The sequence below is a fragment of the Leopardus geoffroyi genome, chromosome C3, assembly GCF_018350155.1.
Source record: "Leopardus geoffroyi isolate Oge1 chromosome C3, O.geoffroyi_Oge1_pat1.0, whole genome shotgun sequence".
In the NCBI taxonomy this organism is placed as follows: Eukaryota; Metazoa; Chordata; class Mammalia; order Carnivora; family Felidae; genus Leopardus; species Leopardus geoffroyi.
Genome location: NC_059338.1, coordinates 68064218 through 68088339, shown reverse-complemented (window position 1 = coordinate 68088339; position 24122 = coordinate 68064218). Strand labels below are relative to the sequence as shown.

Below are 24122 nucleotides of genomic sequence, written 5' to 3'. Positions count from 1 at the left end.
AAGTGGGGGAGGGGCAGAGAGAGAGAGCGAGCGAGACAGAAGATCCAAAGCATGCTCTGTGCTATTAGCACAGAGCCTGACGAGGGGCCCGAACCCACGAACCGTGAGATCATGACCTGAGTTGACATCAGACGCCTAACTGACTGAGCCACCCAGGTGCCCCCTTTCTTCCTTCTTGAGGTAGGCCTGTATTGCAGTATACTTCCCTCTTAGGACTGCCTTTGCTGCATCCCAAAGGTTTTAGACTGTTGTGTTTTCATTTCCATTTGCTTCCATGTACTTTAGTTCTTTAATTTCTTGGTTAACCAGTTCATTCTTTAGTAGGATGTTCTTTAATCTCCATGTGTTTGTGGTTATCCGAATTTTTTCTTGGGGTTGACTTCAAGTTTCATAGTGTTGTGGTGTGAAAATATGCATGGTATGATCTCAATCTTTTTGTACTGTTGAGGCCTAATATTTGATCTGTTCTGAAGAATGTTCCATGTGCATTCAAAAAGAATGTGTATTCTGCTGTTTTAAGATGAAATATTCTGAATATATCCATTAAGTCCATCCGGTCCAGTGTGTCATTCAAAACCACTGTTGCCTTGTTGATTTTCTGCTTAGATGTCATGTCCATTGCTGTTAGTAGGCTGTTAAAGTCCCCTACTATTATTGTATTATTATCAGTGAATTCCTTTATGTTTGTGATGAATTGATTTATATATTTGAGTGTCCCCAAGTTTGGGAATAAAAGTTTGTAATTGTTAGATCTTGATGTATAGACCTCTTAATTATGATATAACGGCCTTCTTTATCTCTTCTTACAGTCTTTGGTTTAAAAATCTCGTTTGTCGGGGCACCTGGGTGGCTCAGTTGGTTAAGCGGCCAACTTCGGCTCAGGTCATGATCTCGCGGTCCGTGGGTTCGAGCCCCACGTCGGGCTCTGTGCTGACGGCTCAGAGCCTGGAGCCTGTTTCCGATTCTGTGTCTCCCTCTCTCTGACCCTCCCCCATTCATGCTCTGTCTCTGTCTCAAAAATAAATAAATGTTAAAAAATTTTTTGAAAAAAAAATAAATAAAATAAATAAAAATCTCGTTTGTCTGATACAAGTATGGCTACTCCAGCTTTCTTTTGACTTCCATTAGCACGATAGATGGTTCTCCATTTCCTCACTTTCAATCTACAGGTGTCTTTAGATCTAAAATGAGTCTCCTGTGGGCAGCATATAGATGGGTCTTGTTTTTTTTTATCCATTCTGATACCCTATATCATTTGATTGGAACATTTAGGCCATTTACATTCAGAGTGATTATTGATAGATATGAATTTGGTGCTATTGTGTTATCTGTAAAGTTGGTGTTTCTGGTGATATTCTCTGTTCCTTTCTAGTCTTTGTCACTTTTGGTCTTTTTTCCCCCACTCCTAAGAGTCCCCCTTTAATATTCTTGCAGGTTTAGTGGTCACAGACTCCTTTAGTTTTTGTTTGTCTGAGAGACTCTTTCTGTTTCCTTCTGTTCTGAGTGACAGCCTTGCTGGATATAGTATTCTTGGCTGCATATTTTCCCCCTTGAGTACGTTGAATGTATCTTGCCACTCCCTTCTGGCCTGCCAAGTTTCTGTGGACAGATCTGCGAACCTGATCTGTCCTCCCTTGTAGGTTAAGGACTTTTTTCCCTTGCTGCTTTCAGAATTCTTGCCTTGTCTGTGTGTTCTGTGAATCTGACTACGATATCTTGGCAGTGGCTGGCTTTTGTTGAATTTGGTGGGAGTTTTCTGTGCTTCTTGGACTTCAGTGGCTGTTTCATTCCCCGGATTGAGGAGGTTCTCAGCTATAGTTTGCTCAAATAAACCCTCCGCCTCCTTTTCTCTCTCTTCTTTTGGGACTCCTATGATACAAGTGTTACTGTGCTTTTTCCCTAAGTCTGTGTTTGTGATCCAGTGCCTTTCTTTCCCTCTTCTTTTCTGAGTCATTATTTTCCATAGTTTTCCCTTCCATGTCACCAGTTCATCCCTGTGCTGTGTCCGTCCTCACTGGCATTGCATTCAGTTGGGCTTGCAACTCAGTTACAGCATTTTTAATTTTGGCCTGACTGGGTTTTAGTTCTTTTATATCTGCAGTAAGGGATTCTCTGGTGTCTTCTGTGCATTTTTCAAGCCCAGCTAGTATCCTTATAATTGTTTAATTCTAGTTCGAACATCTTTATCATGTCTGTGTTAATTAAAACCCTATCTGTTACTTCTTCCTGTTCTTTTGGGGTAAATTCCTCCGTCTGGTCATTTTGTCTACATCACTGTTTTGTTTTTTTTTTTTAATTTTTTTTTTCAACGTTTATTTATTTTTGGGACAGAGAGAGACAGAGCATGAACGGGGGAGGGTCAGAGAGAGAGGGAGACGCAGAATCGGAAACAGGCTCCAGGCTCTGAGCCATCAGCCCAGAGCCCGACGCGGGGCTCGAACTCACGGACCGCGAGATCATGACCTGGCTGAAGTCGGACGCTTAACCGACTGCGCCACCCAGGCGCCCCTCTACATCAGTTTTTTGGTGTGTGATTGTTAGGAAAGCCTGAGAGTGATGGCTATATTAAGAAGAGGTCCAGAAAAGAAGGGGTGAGGCAGCCCCTCTGCACTCTGCTGTCGTGTTCTGGCTGCTCCTGCCCTCAGGCCAGTCCTTTGCAGGGTTTCTCCTTGCCTGCATGGGGGGTGTTTGGACCTTGTCCTCTCACCGTATGGCAAGTTTTAACTAGATGTGTTTTGGTCTGCTCGTTAATAGAAGCTAGATCAAAAGAAAAAGAAAAAAGAAGCTAGATCCTGTTTGCCCTAGAGACGAAATTTGCAGCCTCTTTGATGAGTAGACTTGATGCGTGGGGGAGGTCTGTGCTGGTCTTCTCCGTGAGGGGCCTGCAGCGCTGACTCTCAGGCGGACTTGCCCGAGCGAAGATGCACCTGCAGGGCGAAGGGGCACGGGCGGTGTAGGTGGCTCCTGTCTCCACTGGGGGGTGCTGTGTTCACTGAAGTTCATCAGTGCTGGTGGGCTGGAGCTGTGGCAGTGGCAAAATGGTGTCCCCCCCGCTCTTGTCCCCAGAGTGGCGAGTTCGCACCTGTCACTTTTCAGGAAAAGCCAACAATCACCCCTCTTGTGTCCCCAGCTTCCGTCAGATCCCTGCCTTTGCCCTGTCTGCGTCCGAGCTGTGTGCCAGGCGGCACAGTACTCCTGTGTGTTATCTGAGGCACGTGGCTGGGTGTCAGAGCTCCACATTTTAAGGTCCCACGTGGCGCAGACCCCCGCTGATCCTCTGGAGGAGGGTCTCACTGTGCTTTTGCCATTTGCCGTTTGCCAAGGAACCTTTTATTTAGATTTGACTCTCCCCCGTTGGCAGCTCTTAGTGTACTTGAGGAGGGTCCCTCTGTGCAGGAATGCTTAGGTAATCATCAGTATGTACTTCCCGTTGGACTTCCATAAACTTGTCTGCTTGTAAGGGACACCCTGAACTTCATAGGCCTCTTTTGGTCTGCTCTTCAAATACAGTGCAAACATGAAGTTTTTGAAAGTTGTCCTAATAACGTTGAGTTGCAATGTTATTTAGACTAATGAAAATACTATACATTAGAAATCGTGCTGTATTAACATAGAAAGTTGTCACTTGTTTCTCCATTGTTTATTGAATTGTAGGTGGCAGAAAAGAAAGATATTAAAGAATATTTTGAGTCAAACCTCTCTGAAGACTACACAACACATTTCAAGCTGCCTGAATATCGACGTTTATTAGAAACAATTTTGAGGTTTCTGATGCTGGTTGACTACATATTTCAGGAACTCATCCGTCAACTGATGAACACTGCCATCACACTGCTTTTGGAATTATTTAATAATTCTGCTAGAGTGCCATTTTCAAGGGAAAGAAAGAATGAAAATCTCATCAAGTAAATCCCACTTTTTTGGCTTGTAAAAAGAATTTATGATCGTAATGTAATATGTCGCCACTTACGGAGGAGATATCCAATAACTTAAGCTAGAATTTGAAAATTCTCCTTGTAAATTATATGTACTCAGTTTTTGCAATTTTCTGAACTTCTTATCTGGTAATACCTTCCTTAATACTGTCCACGAAATTTAAGAAAATTTCCCTTTTCCCCTTTCCACCCCCAAATTCTGCATAGGTGAGGTTGCCCTTTGAAATACATGATGTCCAGTGAAATTTGAAATTCAGATTAACAATGAATAATATTTTAGTACAGTATGTCCCAATATTGCCTATATTATTGTTTATCTTGGAGTTCAAATTTAATTTGGTGTTCTTTATTTTTAATTTGTTAAACCTGGAAATCCTATGCGTAGGTATACCGTATCTTCAAAGTTCAGAACTAGCCCTTAAAGATGTGTGAGGATGATTCTGGAAGTAGCCACAAGGTTCATTTGGAATTTGGGTCAATTCCAACTATCTATTGAAAACAAAATGTTTTCACCTTCTATTTAAATACTACTGGTAAAACATTTTTCTTATTTTCCACAACTGGATCTATCACTGTGCCTTGTGAGCCATGGAATATGAACTGAGACTGTAGAATACTTTATCTTCAAACTGTCAATATTTAGCAATATTATTTTAAGTCAAATCAGAGTTTTAGTATCATAACTGGAGAGTGAAAAATATATCAATTCATAAAATTTTGAAGAATTTTAAATATGTTATTTCTCTAATTTATTATTGGATCCAGCAGAGCTTAAGTCATTGATCTAATGCCTCATAAGTGATTTGAGTCAGTGCCAGGACTCTAACCTATATAAGAGCACTATTTAGTAATAGCACATTATAACTTTATTTCTCCTAAAACTACAAGTATGTGTGTATGTGTGTGTTTGTGTGTTTAGGAGAAGTTTTTAATTTGGAACTAATTAACTAACTTCCTTCCTTCCTTCCTTCCTTCCTTCCTTCCTTCCTTCCTTCCTTATTTATATTTTAGTGTTTATTTTTAAGAGAGAGAGAGCACAAGCAGGGGAGAGGGGGACAGAGGATCCAAAGAGAGCTCTGTGCTGACAGCAGACAGCCCAATGTGGGGCTCGAACTCATGAGTCACGAGATCATGACCTGAGCCAAAGTCAGACACTTAACCGACTGAGCCACCCAGGCGCCCGAACATAATTTTTTAAAATATATATTTATTATTATATTAAATTGGTCATATAATAGAAAATATTGAAAACAAAAATTACCCTAATTCCATCACTTAAAGACAATGTCTTATTGTTTTGGTACAGTTTCTTCTAAATTTTTCCTATGTGTTTTTCCATGGTACTATTTCATAGCTTATTTTAAAAATACAACATGCCTTGTATACTTTTTTTTAATGTTACAGGAGAAATACTTGTGTATTTCAAGTATATGTATTTTTGGAATCATACCACCTGGGTTAATCCCTGTTTCATCTCTGACATGTTGTGTGACTTAGGCTAGCTAGGAAACTAACAGAGGTTATATAAATTCTTTAAACCTCAGTTTCCTCATCTACAAATTAGAGATAACAATAATACCTATATCATTAGGTTCTTTGAGAATAAACAGATTAAATGCCTGCTAAGTAGGTGCTACCATTACTGAATCTGTTCCCACTGACCTCCTTAACAGTATTGGTTTGTATTTCTGTAATGACTAATGATATTGTGCATCCTTTGATATTATTGGCTATCTGTATATCTTCTCAGACAAAATGTCTGTTCAAGTCCTTTGTCCATTTTTATTTTTATTTATTTTTTAATGTTTATTTTTGAGAGAGTGCAAGCAGAGGCAGGGCAGAGAGAGAAGGGAACAGAGGATCCAAAGCGGGCTCTGTGCTCTCAGTGGAGAGCTTGATGTGGGGCTTGAACTCGTAAACTGCGAGATCATGACCTGAGCTGAAATCAAGAGTCAGACACTTAACTGACTGAGCCACCCAGGTGCCCCCGTCCATTTTTAGTATATGTGCTGCCGAAGCGAGCACGCCCCCGTCCATTTTTAAATTGTGTTGTCTTGGGGGACCCTGAATAGCTCAGTCGGTTAAGCATCCGACTTCGGCTCAGGCCATGATCTCAGAGTTTACAGATTCGAGCCCTGCATCGGGCTCTGCTGATGGCTTGGAGCCTGGAGCCTGCTTCGGATTCTTTGTCTCCCTCTCTCTCTGCCCCTCCCCCATTCATGCTCTATGTCTCTCTATCTCAAAAATAAACAAACATTAAAAAAAAACTGTATTGTCTTTACTGTTAAGTTATAAAGAATTTTAAAAATATATTTTGGGTACAAGAGCCTTATTATCATCAAATAATTACTTGCAAAAATTTTCTTTCATTCTATACATCATCTTTTCACTTTCTTGATAGTATCCTTTTGAACACAAACGTATTTAATTTTGAAAAAGGCCAATTTATTTTTTCTTTGATTGTACTATTTTTTAAAAATTTTTTAACGTTTATTTATTTTTGAGAGAGTGACAGAGCATGAGTCGGGGAGGGACAGCCCTGAGGGACAGGGCCTGCTCAGAGCCAAAGCAGGCTCCAGGCTCTGAGCTGTCAGCACAGCGCCCAATGCAAGGCCCAAACCCACAAACTGTGAGATCATGACCTGAGCCGAAGTTGGACACTTAACCGACTGAGCCACCCAGGTGCCCCTCCTTGATTGTACTTTAACTGTTATATGAAAGAAATCATTTCCCAATCCAAGATCATGAAGATTTATACCTTTATATTCTCCTAAGCTTTTTAATTTTAGCTGCTGCATTTAGATCTTTGATCCATTTTGTTTTAATTTTTGTATACAGTCTGAGATAAGGGTATAAATTCATTCTTTCCCGTATGGATATCCAACTGTCCCAGCACTGTTTCTCAGAAAGACTATTCTTCCTCTATTGAATTGTGTTGGCATCCTGTTGACAATCAGTTGACGATAGATGTATGGATTTATATATGGACTGTAAATTTTGCTCAGGTGATCTCTATGTCTGTCAGTACCACAGTCTTGATTACTGTAGCTTTGTAGTAAGTTTTGAAATTGGAAAGTGTGAATTTTATAACACTGTTCCTTTTCAACATTGTTTGGACTATTCTGGGTCCCTTGCATTTGCTGTGAACTGTAGAATAAGATTGCCAATTTCTATCTAAAACAAAAACAACAACTGGAATTTATGTAAGGATTGCACTGAATCTTTAGATAAATATGGGGAGCATTTTTATTTTAACAGTATAAAGTTTTCCAGTCCATGGATGTGAGATTGTCTTTGCTATTAGACTATATGGGTAGTCTAATTTCTTTCAGTAGTCTTTTACGGTTTTCAGTGTATGTGTCACACTTCTTTTGTTATGTTTATTTTGAAGTATTTCATTCTTTTTGACGCTGTTGTAAACGCAATTTTTTAAGTTTTATTTTGGATTATTAATTGCTAACGTATTGAAATATAGCTGATTTTTGTATATTGATCTTGTATCCAGCAACCTTGCTCAGCTTGTTTATTAGTGCTAATGGTGTGTGTGTGTGTGTGTTAACTCCTTAAGATTTTCTATACAGGATTATGACACCTGTAAATAGAGATCGTTTTACTTCTTTTTTTCCCAGTCTGATATCTTTTATTACTTTTTGTTGCCTGATTGCCCTGGCTAGAATCTTCAATACAACGCTATTAGAAGTGGCAACAGTGAACATTCCTGTTTTATTCCTTGTCTCAAGAGGGGAACTTTAAGTCTTTTATCATTAAGTATGATGTTAACTGTGGGATTTTTGCAAGTGTTTCTTATCAGGTCGAGGAAGTTCCCCTCTATTGTTAGTTTGTTTAATGTTTTTGCATGAAATGTTGGATTTTGTTAAATGCTGTTTTTCTGTGTCAGTTGATCATGTGTTTTTTACTTTATGCTGCCGATATGGTATACTACATTATGTTACATATATACATTTTTGTATGTTGAACCAACCTTGCATTTTTGGGATAGTTTCCACTCAATTATGATATATAATCCTTTGTATAGGCAGCTAGATTGAGTTTGCTAATATTTTGTTAAGGATTTGTGTGTCTCTATTCATAAAGGTATTAGTCTGTAGTTTTCTTATGATGTCTGTGTCTGGTTTTGGTTCCAGGAAAATTCTGGGCTCATAGAATGAACTGGTATAATTTCTTTCTTAAATATTTGACAGACTTCACAAGGAAGCCTGTCTGGGCCCAGGGCGTTCTATTTTGAAAGCTTACAAATTATTTGTTCAGTTTCTTTAATAGATGTCCTATTCAGATTATCTATTTCTCTGATTTTTATGAGGGGATGTGGAAAGATTTTTTAAAAAGTTCTGTGCCATTCTCTTGCTGCCAGAAGCTCCTAATAGTTTTATTTTCTGCCCTTTTCACCTTAAATTGAGATGCCTGACTTATTATGGTTTGATATTGCTTTTTAACTTAATCCGATAGTTTCTGTCTTTTAATTAGGAAATTAAACCTATTTAGATTTAGTAACTGGTATGCTTTGCTTTTGTGCCTCCCATTTCATTTATGCTTATTATTTGTTTTACTTTGGTTTTTTTCTCTTTCCTTTTCTGTTTTCTTATTTTTCTTGATTCACTCAAATGGCTCTTAATTCCCTATGCCTCCTTCTTACCTCCTTGTTTTAGTGTTTCTTATGCTTTGCAGTGTGTTTACGTATTCTCCATCTTCCTAATAATTATTATTTAAATTCTATTTTTGTTAGCTTATATTTGTAAATCTTTAATTTTCCATAAAAATGCTTCACTTATTAAAAGCTTATTTTTAGACAGAGGGAGAAGGAGCACATGCACGTACATGCACACGGGCAGGGGAAGGGCAGAGAGGGAGGGACAAGAATCCCAAGCAGTTTCCATGCTTTCAGCGCAGAGAGACTTTCTGTCTATGGATTTACCTATTCTAGGTACCTCATTTGGTGGAGTTTACAATATTTGTTCATTGTTTCTGGCTTATTTCTCTTAGCATAATGTTTTCAAGGTTCATCCATGTTGTGACATGTATGAGAATTTCCTTTTTAAGGCTAGATAATCATTGTATGTGGATACTAGATTTTATTTATCTGTTCATCTGTTAATAGACATTTGGGTCATTTTCACCTTTTGGCTATCATGAATGATGTTGCTATAAACATTGACATGTAAATACCTGCTTGAATCACTGTTTTCAGTTCTTTCGTTTATATGCCCTGAGATGGCGTTGCTGGATCACCTGGTAATTCAACAGGTAACTTTCTGAAGAATTTCCCCGGTATTTTCCACAGTAACCGCCCTATTTTAATTCCCACCAGGAAGCACCAGGATTCTAATCCTCACCAACACTATTTTCCTCTTTTAGAGAATAGTAGCCATCCTGTTTGGTGTAAAGTTACATCTCATTGTGGTCTTGATTTGTATTTCCCTAATGATGAGTGATGCTAAACATGTTTTCATGTACTAATTGACCATCTGTATATCTTCTTTGGAGGAATGTCTAATTATTTATGTGTTCTGGATATTAGTAAGATATCAAAGTTTAGAAAGACTTTTTTTTCTTATTTCTTAATCTAGAATATACAAGAATATCTTTACTTTCCCTGGAAAGATAACAAATGATGGTGAAGAATTTGTTGGTAATTCAAACTTACGTGCCACTTCTGTTTTAAAGTCAGAAGTGAAAATGGAAGCAGATATTAATGAGGTAAGTGGTCTTTGAAAAATATAAGCACAGATTTTTAATGTAAAATGAATAAGTTTTGTAATTAAAAAAGTGATTTATGATTATTCACAATTGTTTGCGCACCACACACACATACACGTCCCTCCCACTGTAGAAAGCTGTAATGACACTCATCTCAGTTGGTTCATTTGTTCATGCGTTATTGAGTACTTATTATACACCGGTCACTGGGCTCGGCTCTGAAATTCACCAGCGGGTGGAACGAATTCCCTGATCTCTTGGAGCTTATATTCTGCACCAGGAGAGACAGGGACTGAAGTGATGAGTGCAGTGAGGAAACACAAAGGTAGATGAGGGAATGCAGAGTGCTGCCGTATGGTGCTTTCACACGGGACTGGTGCGGGAGGGCCACCCTATCTAAAGTAGCAGTTACCCCCTCCGCCCCCACTATTGTCTACCTTTGACTCTTTACCATTCTACAGAAAACAGCAAATAACAAAAAAATTTTTTGTTGTTAACTCAAAAATGACACAAGCCAAATTATGAAACCACTTAACAGAATCCTAGAAAAACTTACACTAGGAAATCTTTTTTTTTTAATGTTTATTTATTTTGAGAGGGAGAGAGGGTGCATGTGAGTGGGGGAGGGGCAGAGAGAGAAGGAGAGCAAGAATCCTAAGCAGGATCCATGCTGTTGGCACAGAGCCTGATGCAGGGCTCGATCTTACGAACCATGAAATCATGACCTGAGCCCAAATCAAGAGTTAGATGTCTGCCTGACTGAACCACCCAGGTGCCCCGGGAAATCTTTTCGTGACATGAGGAATTGTATCCTGCCCCCAACAATATTTTCTCGGGATTAAACTTTATACAGTAGATACTTTTCCTGCTTTGCAAAAGCAGCATTTTTATGAGATAGTACTGTATAATATGTATGTTTTACATATTTTTTAATATTTTAGGTAGATTTGGTAACAGGGGAAAATGTTCACATTTTAAATTTCAGTTTGTATTTCTCTTATTAGTAGCTTAATTCTGTATTTTTAAAAATATGTTATTGGAGGGGCGGCTGAGTGGCTCTGTCGGTTGGGCGTTCGACTTCGGCCCAGGTCATGATCTCACGGTTCGTGAGCTCAAGCCCCGGGTCAGGCTCTGTGCTGACAGCTCGGAGCCTGGAGCCTGCTTCGGATTCTGTGTCTCCCTCTGTCTGTCCCTCCGCTGCTTGCACTCTGTCTGTCACATTGTCTCAAAAAGAAATAAACGTTAAAAAAAAATTTTTTTTTAAATATGTTATTGTAGACTCATATTTTGTCTTCTATGTTTTTTGTCCATTTATCTGCTGAATAGATTTTTCTGTTTTGTAGGAATTCTTCATATTTATATTGCAATGATCTTTTCTGCTAGATGGCTTGCTACTTTTATTCCCTCATGGTAATTTTTATCAATAATTCTTCATTTCAGTGTAGTGGAATTTATCAATCCTTTTATTTGTGTTAGTGTTTGAGATTAAATTTACCATCTTGAGTCATAAATATATTTTCCTTTATTTTCTCATGGAAGCTTTAGAGTCTGGCCTTCACATGTGTCTTTAATGTGTCTGTGTGTAGTGTAGGCTGGGGTCCATTTTCAGGTATTTCTGTGTGAGTAGCCATTGCCCAGACGTAGTTTCTTTACATCCTTTCCCTGCTGATCTGCACTGGCAGCTCTTTCTTTATCATTTCCCATCTGATTCCCGTATGTGGGTCTTCTGTTCCCCAGCTGTTACTCTGTCCTGTTGATCTATTTGCCTCTCACTGTGCCGATCCCACACTGGATTAATGGTATATAGCTTTGAGATAAGTCTTCTTTTATTCTCAGCCATTTGCTCTTCTGTATACAGTTTAGATTCAAACCCTATTTGGATTTTGGTTAAAGTTGCCTAGAAGATGGGGAGAGTTAATATTTTATGATATTGAATCTCTCTGACATGATTGTGCTATTTAAGTCTTCTTGAATTTTTTCAATGTCTTTTATAATTTCTCCATAAAAATCTTAGATATTTTTTTGTTAGATTTAACCTGTGAGCCTTGTAGCCCCAGCCTGTACTGGGAGTTGTTATTTTATTTATTTCTTTTTTTAAATTTTTAATGTTTATTTATTTTTGAGAGAGAAACAGAGCATGAGCAGGAGACAGGCAGAGAGAGGTAGACACAGAAGCTGAAGCAGGTTCCAGGCTCTGAGCTGTCAACACAGAGCCCGACCTGGGGCTTGAACTCACAAACCGTGAGATCATGACCTGAGCCGAAGTCAGACGCTCAACCGACTGAGCCGCCCAGGCGCCCCGGGAGTTGTTATTTTAGATGCTTCTACTAGTTCTTTATGAACACTTTAGAATAGAAATATTTTTAGATAAAGACACATGCACTCTTTTTTTAAATTTTTTAATGTTTTTAAATTTATTTTTGAGAGAGAGAGACAGAGTGTGAGTGGGGAGGGGCAGAGAGAGAGGGAAACACAGAATCTGAACAAGCTCCAGGCTCTGAGCTGTCAGCACAGAGCCCAACGTGGGGCTCGAACCCATGAGGTACGGGATCATGACCTGAGTTGAAGTCGGAGGCTTAACCGACTGAGCCACCCAGGTGCCCCTGCACTGTTTTAATTTTTTCCTTAGGATTAATACTCAATCAGCACAATAGGCCTTTTTACGGTCTTCCATTTGCAGAGTATCTCTTTAGACAAGGTTATACTAATTTCTATTAAAGAGTGCCTTTTACATGTATCCTATTTTATACTGACTGTTGCTTATTGATAACTGAAATCTCAGATTAACTGATCTTTTTACTTATTACTTGTAGTGGGTGTTTTTCTTATACTTATTAGCTATTTGTATTTCTCATTTTTATGACCTTTTGATGTTCTTTCCCATTTTTCTGGTGGCGTTTTCTCTTCCTTTTTCTTACTGAATTACAAAACTATTTATAAAGTACAGACCATAACCATTTGTTATATCATGAAAATATAAATCTTAATGCGTTGTTTTTCGTTTTGTTACTAGTGTTTCTAGTATGAGGAAGATTTGTTTTGAGTAATTAAAAACCTGTCCCACCTGGGTTCACTGGTAAATTCTACCAAACATTTAAGACAGAAATTATACCAATTTTCTACAGTCTTTTTCAGAGGAATGCAGAAGATAGAATACTTTCTAATTTATTCTATGAGACCAATGTTACTTTAATACCAAAACCAGACAGACAGTACAAGAAAGCTACAGACAGATATCTCTCATGAACACAGATGTAAAAATCTTCAAATCATAATCCAACATGTACACCAAGTGGGATTTATCCTAGGTATGTAAGCTAGTTCAACTCTTGAAAGCTAATGCAATCCATCACATCAGTAGGCTAAAAAAAAACCACATGCTCATATAATAGATGCAGGAAAAGTATATGAAAAAATATAACACCCATTCATGATAAAAGTTCTCAGTAAACTAGAAAGAGAAGGTAACTTCTTCAACTTGATAGAGAATCTTTACCAAAAAACCTGTAGCTCACCTTATATTTAGTGGTGACAAGCTTGAAGCTTTTCTATTAAGATCAGGAGCAAAGCAAAAATGTTCCCTCTGACTAATGCTTTTCAACATTGTACTGGAAATACTAGCTTATGCAACAAGACAAGAAAAGGAAACAAAAAGTATACGGTTTAGGAAGGAAGAAGTAAAACTTCCTTTGCAGATGACATGCTCATCTATGTAGAAAATCCAAAAGAATCAACGAAAAATCTGGAACTAATAAGTGATTATAGTGAGGTTGCAGGCTACAGGGTTAATTTTAAAAGGTCAGGCACTTTCCTATATGGCTGCAGTGAACAAGTGAAATTTGAAGTTGAAAACAATACTATTTACGTTAGCACCTTCCCAAATGAAATACTTGGGTATAAATCTTACAAAATACATACAGGGTATATATGAGGAAAACTACAAAACTCTAATAAAAGAGAACTAAAAGAATGAAGTGATAGTCCGTGTTCATGGATGGGAAGACTCCGTATTATCAACATGTCAGCTTTTCCCAACTTGATCTATAGTTTCAATGCGATGCCAATCAAAATCCCAGGGCCTATTTTGTGGATCATGACAAACTAATTCCAAAGTTTATATGGAGAGACAAAAGACCCAGAATAGCCAATACTATACTGAAGGAGAACAAATTTGGAGGACTGACACTGTCTGACGTTATGATTTACTTTAAGGGTATGATAATCAAGACAGTTTGGTTTTAATGAAAGAGCAGTCAAATAGACCGCTGGAACAGAATAGAGAGGCCAGAAATGGATTCCCATAAATACAGTAAAACCTTGGTTTGTGAACATAATTCATTCCAGAAACATGCTTGTAATCCAGAGCACTTATATATCAAAGCAAATTTCAAGCACCATTGGTTTAGTGGTGATCATGTGATGTTTGGTGTCACCTACTACTCGTATTGCAAGACATCGCTTGTTTATCAAGTTAAATTTATTAGAAACATTTGCTCATCTTGTGGAACATTTGCAGAACAAGTTACTCACAATCCAAGATCTTACTGTATAGTCAACTGATGTTTGACAAAGGAACAAGAGCAATACAGTGGAGCAAAGATGGTACTCAATAAATGTGCTGGAACAACTGGACGTCCATGTGCCAAAAAAAATGAATATAGACTCAGACTTCACATCTTTCACAGAATTAACTCAAAATGGATCATAGACCTATTTGTCAAATGCAAAATTAAAGAAACTCTTAAAGGTAATATAAGAAAAAACCTAGATGACCTTAAGTGTGGCAGTGACTTTTTAGACACAACACCAAAGGCACGATCCATGAAAGAACTGATAAGCTGGGCTTCATTGAAATAGAAGACTTTTTGGGTCTCCTGGGTGGCTTAGTCGGTCAAGCATCTACCTCTTGGTTTAGCCTCACCATCACGATCTCCTGGTTCATGAGTTCGAGCCCCACATCGGGCTCTGTGCTGACAGCACGGGTCCTGCTTGGGACTCTCACTCCTTGTCTTGTTCTAAATTGTCCTTGTTCTAAATTGCATTTCTCTGATGACAAATAATGTGGACCACCTTTTCATATGCTTGTTTGTCACCTGTATACTTTCTTTGTTGATGTGTCAGTTAAGGTCTTTGACTCATTTTTAATAGGGTTATGTGTTTTCTAACTGTTGAGTTGGAAGGGTTCTTTGCATATTTTAGAGAACAGACCTTTAGCAGCTATGTCTTTTGCAAATATTTTCTCCCATCCTGACTTGACTTCAAGTCTTGTGGCTTGACTTCACTCTCATAACTTTGGTTTGACTTCACTCTCATACCTTTGTATTTTGCCAAGAAGCTTTCTATTTTCTATTTATTTATTTATTTTGCAAGACAGAGAGAACGGGCAAGGGAGGGGCAGACCCATGACTTCCGCCTTACCACATGCTGGCAATATAGCCTTTGACAAATTAATACCAGCTTTTTTATATATAATAAGAGTAATAATTTCTGTCCAGGTTGCTGTAAAGATGAGGTGAGGGCAACTTGTTTACTCTAGCACCTAGGACATGATAAGCACTCACCCAAGAGTAACTGTGTCCAATAATACAGTGTGCTAGGAGTATACTGTATCAGGTGTACTCAAGTAGTGGACATAGATACAAGTATGCCGTATCAAATAGTAGTTGTACTACATGCGTTTCAGGAATGATTCTATGCCAACTATTTGTAATACTGTAACATTAGAAAGTGTGTAGGGTTCAAGGTCCGGTCATTACCAGGATTAGAGGTTATTTTCCAGAAGAAGCTATACAACGCATTATGTTTGTTTGAAATTGTCTGTGAATTTGATTGTGATAAAACATACATAACATCCACTTGCCCGTTTCGAGCATATTTTACACGTGAAATTCAGTGGCGTTACCACACGCGCGGTGCTGTGTACAGTCACCATTACCCACTCTGCAGCAGTGTGTCACCCCCCGAAACTCCCGCGTTTATTTGTGTACAACCTCTAAAGATTGCGTGTCCCCTTCAGCATCTGCTCAGGCTCTTCCTTGGCGGCTTCACAGGGCGTTAACGATGTTTGTTTGCAGTGTCAACCGCCTTTATTCGTTATGGAGTAGTTGAGGTTCTGGCAGGTGAGTGAGACAACCACTCTGAGAAACCCTGGATGCCTCCAGAACAGCGGGCTGTGTGTGGGTAAGAGACGGATACATTAGTTGAGAACACCTGCCTAGACAGAGCCTACGAGCAGATACATTGTCTAAGAAAGGTATTTATCCGTGAAATAGTCTGGCTGTTTCTCAGTAGGGACGGGTGCCTGTGCCAGAATGGGTGTATTCCAGCAGGGACGCGTACCTGTACCAGGATGTGCATATTCTCAGTACATATTCTCTGTACCAGGATGTGTATACTCCAGTAGGGACGGGTACCCGTACTAGGATGTGTACACTCCAGTAGGGGCGGGTACCTGTACCTGGATGTGTATATTCCAGTGAAGAAGTCAGACCTGCAGCAGTGGTTTTGAAGGAGATTCCTGATTTCTAATTCTCAACCGTGAGTACACAGTAGACTCACTTGCACAGCTTTTAAATGATTCATATTCTTGGTATAAAATTGTTCAATCAATGTATTGTACACCTGCAACTAATATAACATTGTATGTTAATTATACTTTTAATTACAGAAAGATTCTTGGGCCCTGCCGCAGACCTTTTAACTCAATCTCTGGGGATAGGGCCCAAGAATTTGTATTTTTTTTTTCCATTTATTTATTTTTTGAGAGACAGAGAGACAGAGCACAAGTTGGGGAGGGTCAGAGAGAGAGGGAGACACAGAATCTGAAGCAGGCTCCAGGCTCGGAGCTATCAGCACAGAGCCCAACACGGGGCTCGAACTCACAAACTTGTGAGATCATGACCTGAGCCGAAGTCAGACGTTTAACCAACTGAGCCACCCAGGCGCCCCCAAGAATTCGTATTTTAAAAAAAAATTTTTTTTTAATGTTTATTTATTTTTGAGACAGAGAGAGACAGAGCATGAACGGGGGAGGGTCAGAGAGAGAGGGAGACACAGAATCCGAAGCAGGCTCCAGGCTCTGAGCTGTCAGCACAGAGCCCGACGTGGGGCTCGAACTCACGGACCGTGAGATCATGACCTGAGCCGAAGTCGGACGCTTAACCGACTGAGCCACCCAGGCGCCCCCAAGAATTTGTATTTTTAACAAGCTCCCAAATGATCAATATGTAACCACCCTGGTGTTAATTTACACAGTCTTTTGGGGGAACTCCTGCATTACAATGCATCGTGTATTTTACATTACCTTATTTTAACATGCAAGTATTCATTACACCAAAGTTATTGTTTATCATTTAAAGTTTAGGTCTATATTATCCTGAATTGAAAGGAATATTCTTTCGGTTATATATTGTCACTGTCACTCTAATATCTATTAATTAGATTTTGAATCATATCAAAGTGGAGAACAATTTGAGAAAAGTATATGCACCAGTATTTGAAGTGACTCTACGCTTGAGGTCTCCTGAAGAGAGTGACTCTTCAGAAACTTCCACAGAGAACTTTCATGAGTCTGACAATGGCTCTGAGGAACCTGGGGTGTGTGAACAAGAGGAGGCACCAAAAAATGAAGTCAGTTGTGTCATAAAAGAGTCGAGTGAAGAAATGCCAATAATGAAGAAACCAAAAAAAGTTTGTTACAACCTTGAAGAAATACCTTCAGGTAAGATGAGGGAGACTATTAAGAATGAAAGGAAAAGAGCAAATGACAGAAAATTTTAGTAGTTTATCTATTATCGCTGACCGGCGATAATAAATATTAAGAAATAATATCATTTCTCGGCAGTATAAATGTTAAGAAAGCTCTAAGCACAAGCTCACATCATCTGTGGTGCATGTGAGCGATAACACCGTTACTCATTCTGGTCTCCTACGCACACCATTCTCAGTCCTGGGGCCTGATGACCCCCTTCCTGGCAGTGAACACCCCTGCGTGCTTGTCAGAAACCCAGGCCCTCAGACCGCAGCTCGGCCCTCATTATCACAGTCCGGGGTGCGGTGGAGCGCTAGAATGCTACCTCTTAGGTGACCTTCCCGCGTATTCTCGGATGTCTGGAAAGCACTGCCACATAGCAAGTGGTCACCTAGCTGGTTTAAATGCCAATCAGTGTTTCATTCTCTCTTTTTTTCAATGGACTCTTGTAGACATAGAAATCATGACCGAGTTCGAGAATAAATACATGTGTGATGAGTAAGTAGCAGACCTTTTTGATATTACAAGTAATTGTAGTCTCTGGTGGTTACTGCATTTTTCTGAAATATGCTTTTATGTTTTTTTCAGGTTTTCAGAATTTGCTACAAATCTCTTCATAGTTCCCAACAGATTAGATTTTTCAAGAAAAATTCAAAATATGGTGACTGACATTGAAAAACGTATAAGTAAGTGTTTTTGAAGCGTAGCTAGATACACTGTCTCCTTCGGGAATATTCTCTCAGGCTCAGGCATCTGATGTTCACACCCAGTGGTGGAGCACACACCACCGTCCATTGGGATCGGGAATGTGCAGTCTTTGGGATCAGTCAATGTGAATTTGGGATTATTTGAGGATGTGTGACTTCTACACGTAACTATAGAGTGCATAAAAGACGGGAATTAGGAAAACAGTGTAAGGTTTGGGTTTTTTATATACCACAGAATTTTATAAGACTTAACTAAGTTATATCTTACTAACATAACAGATACTGTTTCCATCTGAAACCGATTTCGATCAGTCCTTTTCTAGTTCTCTGTATCCAGTCTGACACTACACAGCTATTACTAGCCTGGCCACCGAACGTGTCCCTTCCTCTCGGTCTGAGTCTTAAAACATCTTAAAACAGCAGGACCCGTGGCAACTCTTGGAAGGTGTATATTTCCTCTTGTTATTAGTCAGTTTGGGGAGGGGTATTTTGAGATTGTCAGATATCTTTTTGTTTCTTCTGAAAATTTTACCCCCTAATTTTAGCCTTTATTAGCGGATCTTATCACCTTAGCAGATCCATTTCTTTATTCAGTTATTTATGTAAATGTGGACTCACTGATCTACATTCACATTTGTATATGTTTGCATACATACGTGCATTTGTGTGCATGTAAACTTACTTGAGAAAAAAAAATAAAAAATTTGAACCACCCCATCATTTCAGCTGCCTGCATATAACAACTATGTGTTTTCACATAGTTTTTGCATTTTTACCTTCATAAGCATACAAGAGTGAAACTTACATTTAAAATGGTTTGTTATCAGGGTGCTTAGGTGGCTCAGTCAGTTAAGCATCTGACTCTTGATCTCAGCTCAGGTCATGATCTTGTGGTTTTGTGAGTTCGAGCCCCGCACGGGGCCGTGCGCTGACGGCTCAGAGCCTGCTTGGGATTCTCTCTCTCTCTCTGCCCCTCCCCTGCTCACACTGTCTCACTTTCTCAAAAATCAGTATTAAAAAAAAAAAAAAAAAACTTTAACAAAACATTTTATTATCACTTAGCGTTATATTGGAGGCATTTTCCTCATTGCTGCATTTGCTCTCATAATTGTCACTTAGATGGCTAGATAATACTCCCTTACACTCACGTGCCATAATATGTTTAACCATGCATGCAAAATTAAACGTGCTCATTCCTATACCCAGTCATGAAGTCATGAAGTTAACGTCTGGCACACGGCTTGTGGCTTCCATGGGGTCCTTCTCAGACTGAGTCCACAGGAGCGGCACTGATGGGGCAGAAGTCTTTCTCGTGCTGCTTTGTAGTCCTTCTGGGTTAAGAAAACCCTATATCTTTAATATGAGTTTTAAGAAAAATAGGTCATTTGCCTTGATTTTATGGTGATGTTTTTTCCTAAGCAGAACATTATTTTTAATGTAAAACATTTGTAGAGCCTTTGGAAAAAGGCTTCAGGGCATGGTATCATAGAGACGCTAGCCCATATTATGATCACATAAAGAGCATTCTCCTACTTGTCTTCTAATTATGATTTCATTTTTATGTTTAAGCTTTCGATTGCTTTAAAATTTATTTGCATATGCTGACGTACAACTTTTTCCCAAAGCACTAATGATGTGTCTGTCCCAGTATCATTCATTGAATAATCCATTCCTCACCCTGGCTGACTTGAAACGCCACTGTGATCATTTATTGTATTTTAGTATTTTATTTTATTTCATTTTTGGACTGTGTCTATAACTCGTGTGCCAGTACTGTGCTGTTTTAATTATGTCACATTTTGCCCCCAGGAATTTCCTAGGTTCAGGGATATTTGTGTTAGTTTGGGGAGTATAAAGAGAATATTACTGTTACTTAATTTGTTGCTCAGGTTGCCCTTGTTTTCAGAGAACGGCTCTTTCCGAATGGGCCCTGTGCCCTTTTGTGGAGAGCACTGTAGCTTCTGTGGGCACAGGAGGCTCACACCCGTCTTGTGTTTCCTCGGGAACAGCCGTGGGATGAGCTCATTGCGGGAGTGGGGCCGCTCAGAGGCCCATCAGTGAAAAGACCTAGAAAGTAACATGGAAAGTAACAGTGTAGTTACTGATTTGTTATGCCAGTAAAATAATGTCAGAATGGCTACTCTGCACCTGTTTGAGATGAAAATGTATCAACCAGAGTGTTTGTGGATGGTTTTTTCCCCCCCTCTGTCCTTAGAGTTTTCAGTCAAAACACTGCTCTCCAGAGTCTCCTTTGTTACCCCTCCTCTTGAGTCAGTGGTAACACAGCAGGCTACTTTGTCACCATCCGAATTCGTGTTGGGTTCTCCCAGCATCCTGCTTGGCGTTTTAAGACCTACTACGTCACTCTGTGCGCCATGCAGTTTGTGGGTTTTGACAATTACATATCCGCCATCCAGGTTCCATACAAAACCACTCCATCACGCCCAGGTTCCCTGGTGCTGCCCCTTCGTGGTTGGACCCTCCACACCTCTTACCCCTGGCAACCTCGGATCTGTTTCCTGTCTTTATAGTTCTGCCTTTTCCAGAAGGTCATACAAGTGGATGCGTAGGTAGCCTTTTGGGTCTGGCTTTTTTCGCTTAGAAAGATGCATTTCAGATTCATCCATCTTGCTGCGGGGGACAGCAGCCTTACTCCTCTTCATTGCTGAGTCGTAGTCTACTGTCTGGATATACCAAAGTTTCTTTCTGCAGTCACATCTGGGTCATTTCCAGTTTGGGGCAATTATGAATAAAATTGCCGTAAACATTCACATACAGGTTTTTGGACAACGTAAGATTCCTTTTTTCTTGAGTTGATAACCAGGGGTGGGTTTGCTGGGTCATATGGTAGGTGTATGTTTAATTGTATGAGAATTGTAACGTGGTTCTATCATTTTGCATTCCTGCCAACAATGTATAAAGCTCCAGTCACTCTGTATCCTTGTCACCTCTTGGTATTGTCAGATTAAAAAAAAAAAAAAAGTAGCCATTCTGGTAGGTTGTAGTGGGTCTCATTGTGGTTGTATTTTGTTTCCCTGTTCATCTCTTCATGAGCTTATATGCATATGCTTGGATACATTTTTTGTGGTCAGATCTTTACATCTTTTGCTTATTTTCATTAGGATGTTTGTTTCCTTATTGTTGAGTTGTGAGAAGTCTTTATATGTATCATTGATACAAGTCTTTTATGAGATACAAGATTTGCACACATTTTCTCCCAGTCTGTGCCTCATCTTTTCATTCTTTGTCACAGAGTGAACCTTCTGAACTCTGATAAAGTATGGCTCACCACTTTTTTTCTATTATGAGTTATGTTTTGTTACCTACAAACTCTTTGTCTAACTCACAGCCATACAGATTTTTCCTGTATTTCCTCTTGGAATATTAATAAAGTTGTGCTTTATACTTAGGTATATGGCTTATCTTGAGTTAATTTTTGCATAGTGTGTGAAGTGTAGGTTAAAGTTTTGTGTTTGTTGGTTGGTTGGTTTTTGCCCATGGACACCCGGTTTTTCAACTTGTCTGTGAACGCACTGGCGGTGAAGCTTTGTCTCCCGTTCATTCCCTCACTGTGGTGGTCTAATGCTCTCCACGTGGCATCACATAGCATGGGCATTCCAACTATTTCTTAATGACTTTTCTTAGCTTCTATTTAATTATGCCTCGCCCCAACACCACCCAGTACCTGTGAGTGGTTCTGTTGTTTCCATAATATTAAATCCAAACTTTTACACTGTCTTAAATTCCGTTTATCGGTATAGAATACTATTTAGCCCTCATAATAAATTAGCCTCAGTCCAGTAGTTTTAGATGTCATGGATAATTTTAAGGTGTTGTTTTCAGTGGGACATCAGAAAATATTAACTTTCGAATTATGTATTTTAGCCAAGATTATTCCTCTTTGCCAAGATCCCCGCCTGTCTGTCTTTACTGAATCGGTTTTAAGTATGAATTTACCTAATAAGACTGAAAGTGGCATTGCCTGTAAGAAGACAACCAGATGGCCAGATTGTCAGGTTCTTTTTGAAATGGATCCTACCTACCAAAACAAAGTGAGTTTAAGAACGATTTGTCTTAGGGAATACTGGGCTGATTCTTAGATTAAAGGGATTTATTGAAAAATTTGAGTATCCTAACTTAGGACAATTGAAATGCCATTTCCATCTTCTCCCCCGTCTGTCCCACTCATGTGCTTTCAGCTCAGTTCTTCTCCTTTGTTCTTTTCCAACTTCCCCTCCGAAAATGAGCTTTCTGTTTTATGGTTCCTGCATGATATTGACTTCCAGTCGTTGACCTGCATTGGCCCCTACATTCCCGTTGCCATCTGGCTGGATATTTTTGTTCAGATTTACAGGAGAATCTAATTGTCTTCACTTGGGTCAGATGATTCCTCGTCCAACAGCGGTATCTTGGGGGAGTTCACACGGTATATAGAAGTGCCCCGGTGCAGGGCTGTGCACAGTGTCTATTCTGAAGTGGGATGTCAAGCGAGGGAATGAGGGATTGGTGTTTCTAGGCCATGGCTCAAGACAACATGCTGACAATAAAGATAAATGGCTTGGTAGGCCTTTTCGGAAACACCACATATTTAAAAGGCTATCTTAATTTCTTAAAGTCTTATGTTTCCAACATAGTTCTTTAGTGTAGGTTCCCAACAAAATGAACTCCACAAAAAACTATGGTTTTAAATATTTTAATAGAACTATTAGCCCCTTAGGGCACAAGTTTTTTACTCTTAAAATTCTGACTTTTTGACATTTTTATTTACAGATTGCCAGTCTCCTGACTATTATTGGTAACTCAATGGGCCTGGTTAGTGCTTACAGCTGCCAGTTTAGAAAATACTGTACCATCGTACAGAGTGCCAAAGTCATGAGTATGAAAATGTCCTCTATGGAAGAATTAACTCCAACACAGTTTAAAACTATACTAGCTAAATTCAGAAAGTATCTGAAACACATTGTCAACATGGTCATTGAGAAACGCATTGGTATTTTCAACGTTACAAGTCTCGATTATCAGTCAGAATGCTTACCATATGTTGAGAATATCATACGTCTGAGTCACGACCTCCTGCGATCTGTAATTGAAAACAAGAGCACAAATCTATTAGAAGTAAGTATTTTTGGAAATGCCTCTTGCGTGAGAGTCTTTACGATTATTAGGTTATAATTTTAAAAGACGTACTTCGGAAACATACTTGATGAGTGTTATCCTCAGAAATGTGATACGTATTACATTAGTTTGGGTCTTTGATCAGATGTCATTTCCTCAAAGAAACCTCCTCCACCATCTCTAAAATTGCACCCCACGTCTTCCCTTTTTTCCCTGCTGGGAATCGTTGCAAGATTATAAATGTGAAAACGACATGCTACCACTTTCATTTCTGCAGGGACCACTCTGGCTGCAGCGTAAAGAATGGATTCAGGTAGGATGAGACGGGAGGAGAGTGGTTTCTGGACTCTAGGGGAGAGGTGATGAGCGCTCGGACAAGGGCAGTAGCAGTGTGGGGTCTGGGGAGCAGAGGGAGTTGAGATCTCTTTCAGAGAGAGAATCGGCAGGTTTAGTGATTGGCAGAATGTGGGAATAGGAGAAGGTCAGGAATTAATGACACTTGCAGCGTGTTGGTTAGGCAGCAGGGTGGGCCGTGGGGCGCAGGAGAGCGAGCACCGTGCTTGCTTCAAGGTGCCGTCCGCAGGTAGAGATGTGCACGTGTGCACGTCCGGCCAGCAGGAGGGAGTCGGTTCGGGAGCGCACATTTAGCGACCGGCATCCAAGTGGTCCTAGAGGTCGTCGGAGTGAATGGGAATGCCCCGGTTATGTGTGTGGTGACGATGGAAAAGGGCCTCCAGAACATCAATGTTTAGGAGGTTGTTAGAGGGAGGGGAGCCGGAGACGTGGGGAAGCGAGGGAGTGTCGAGCGCTTAGTAGTCGTTCAATCCGTGAAGAGTGAAGAGGTTCGCAAGTGTCCGTTAGACCGGAGGCACCGTGTGCTGTGTCCGTTGCGGTTCCCGT

General features: G+C 39.7%; 1 protein-coding gene across 3 annotated transcripts in view; it reads left to right on the top strand.

The window, feature by feature from the left end:
* The first annotated feature begins 3674 nt into the window (after positions 1–3674).
* DNAH14 (dynein axonemal heavy chain 14) overlaps positions 3675–24122 on the top strand; it is a 257879-nt gene continuing 237431 nt past the window's right edge. For all 3 annotated transcript variants that reach the window (XR_006706041.1, XM_045453286.1, XM_045453287.1), the window contains exons 1-7: positions 3675–3905; positions 9521–9650; positions 17091–17370; positions 17853–17898; positions 17989–18086; positions 21993–22159; positions 22878–23222. Coding sequence is in view for 2 of the 3 variants with exons in the window: in XM_045453286.1 (XP_045309242.1) it covers positions 3772–3905; positions 9521–9650; positions 17091–17370; positions 17853–17898; positions 17989–18086; positions 21993–22159; positions 22878–23222 (1200 nt within the window). In the remaining variant the exon portion in view is untranslated. The remainder of the gene's footprint in view (positions 3906–9520; positions 9651–17090; positions 17371–17852; positions 17899–17988; positions 18087–21992; positions 22160–22877; positions 23223–24122) is intronic.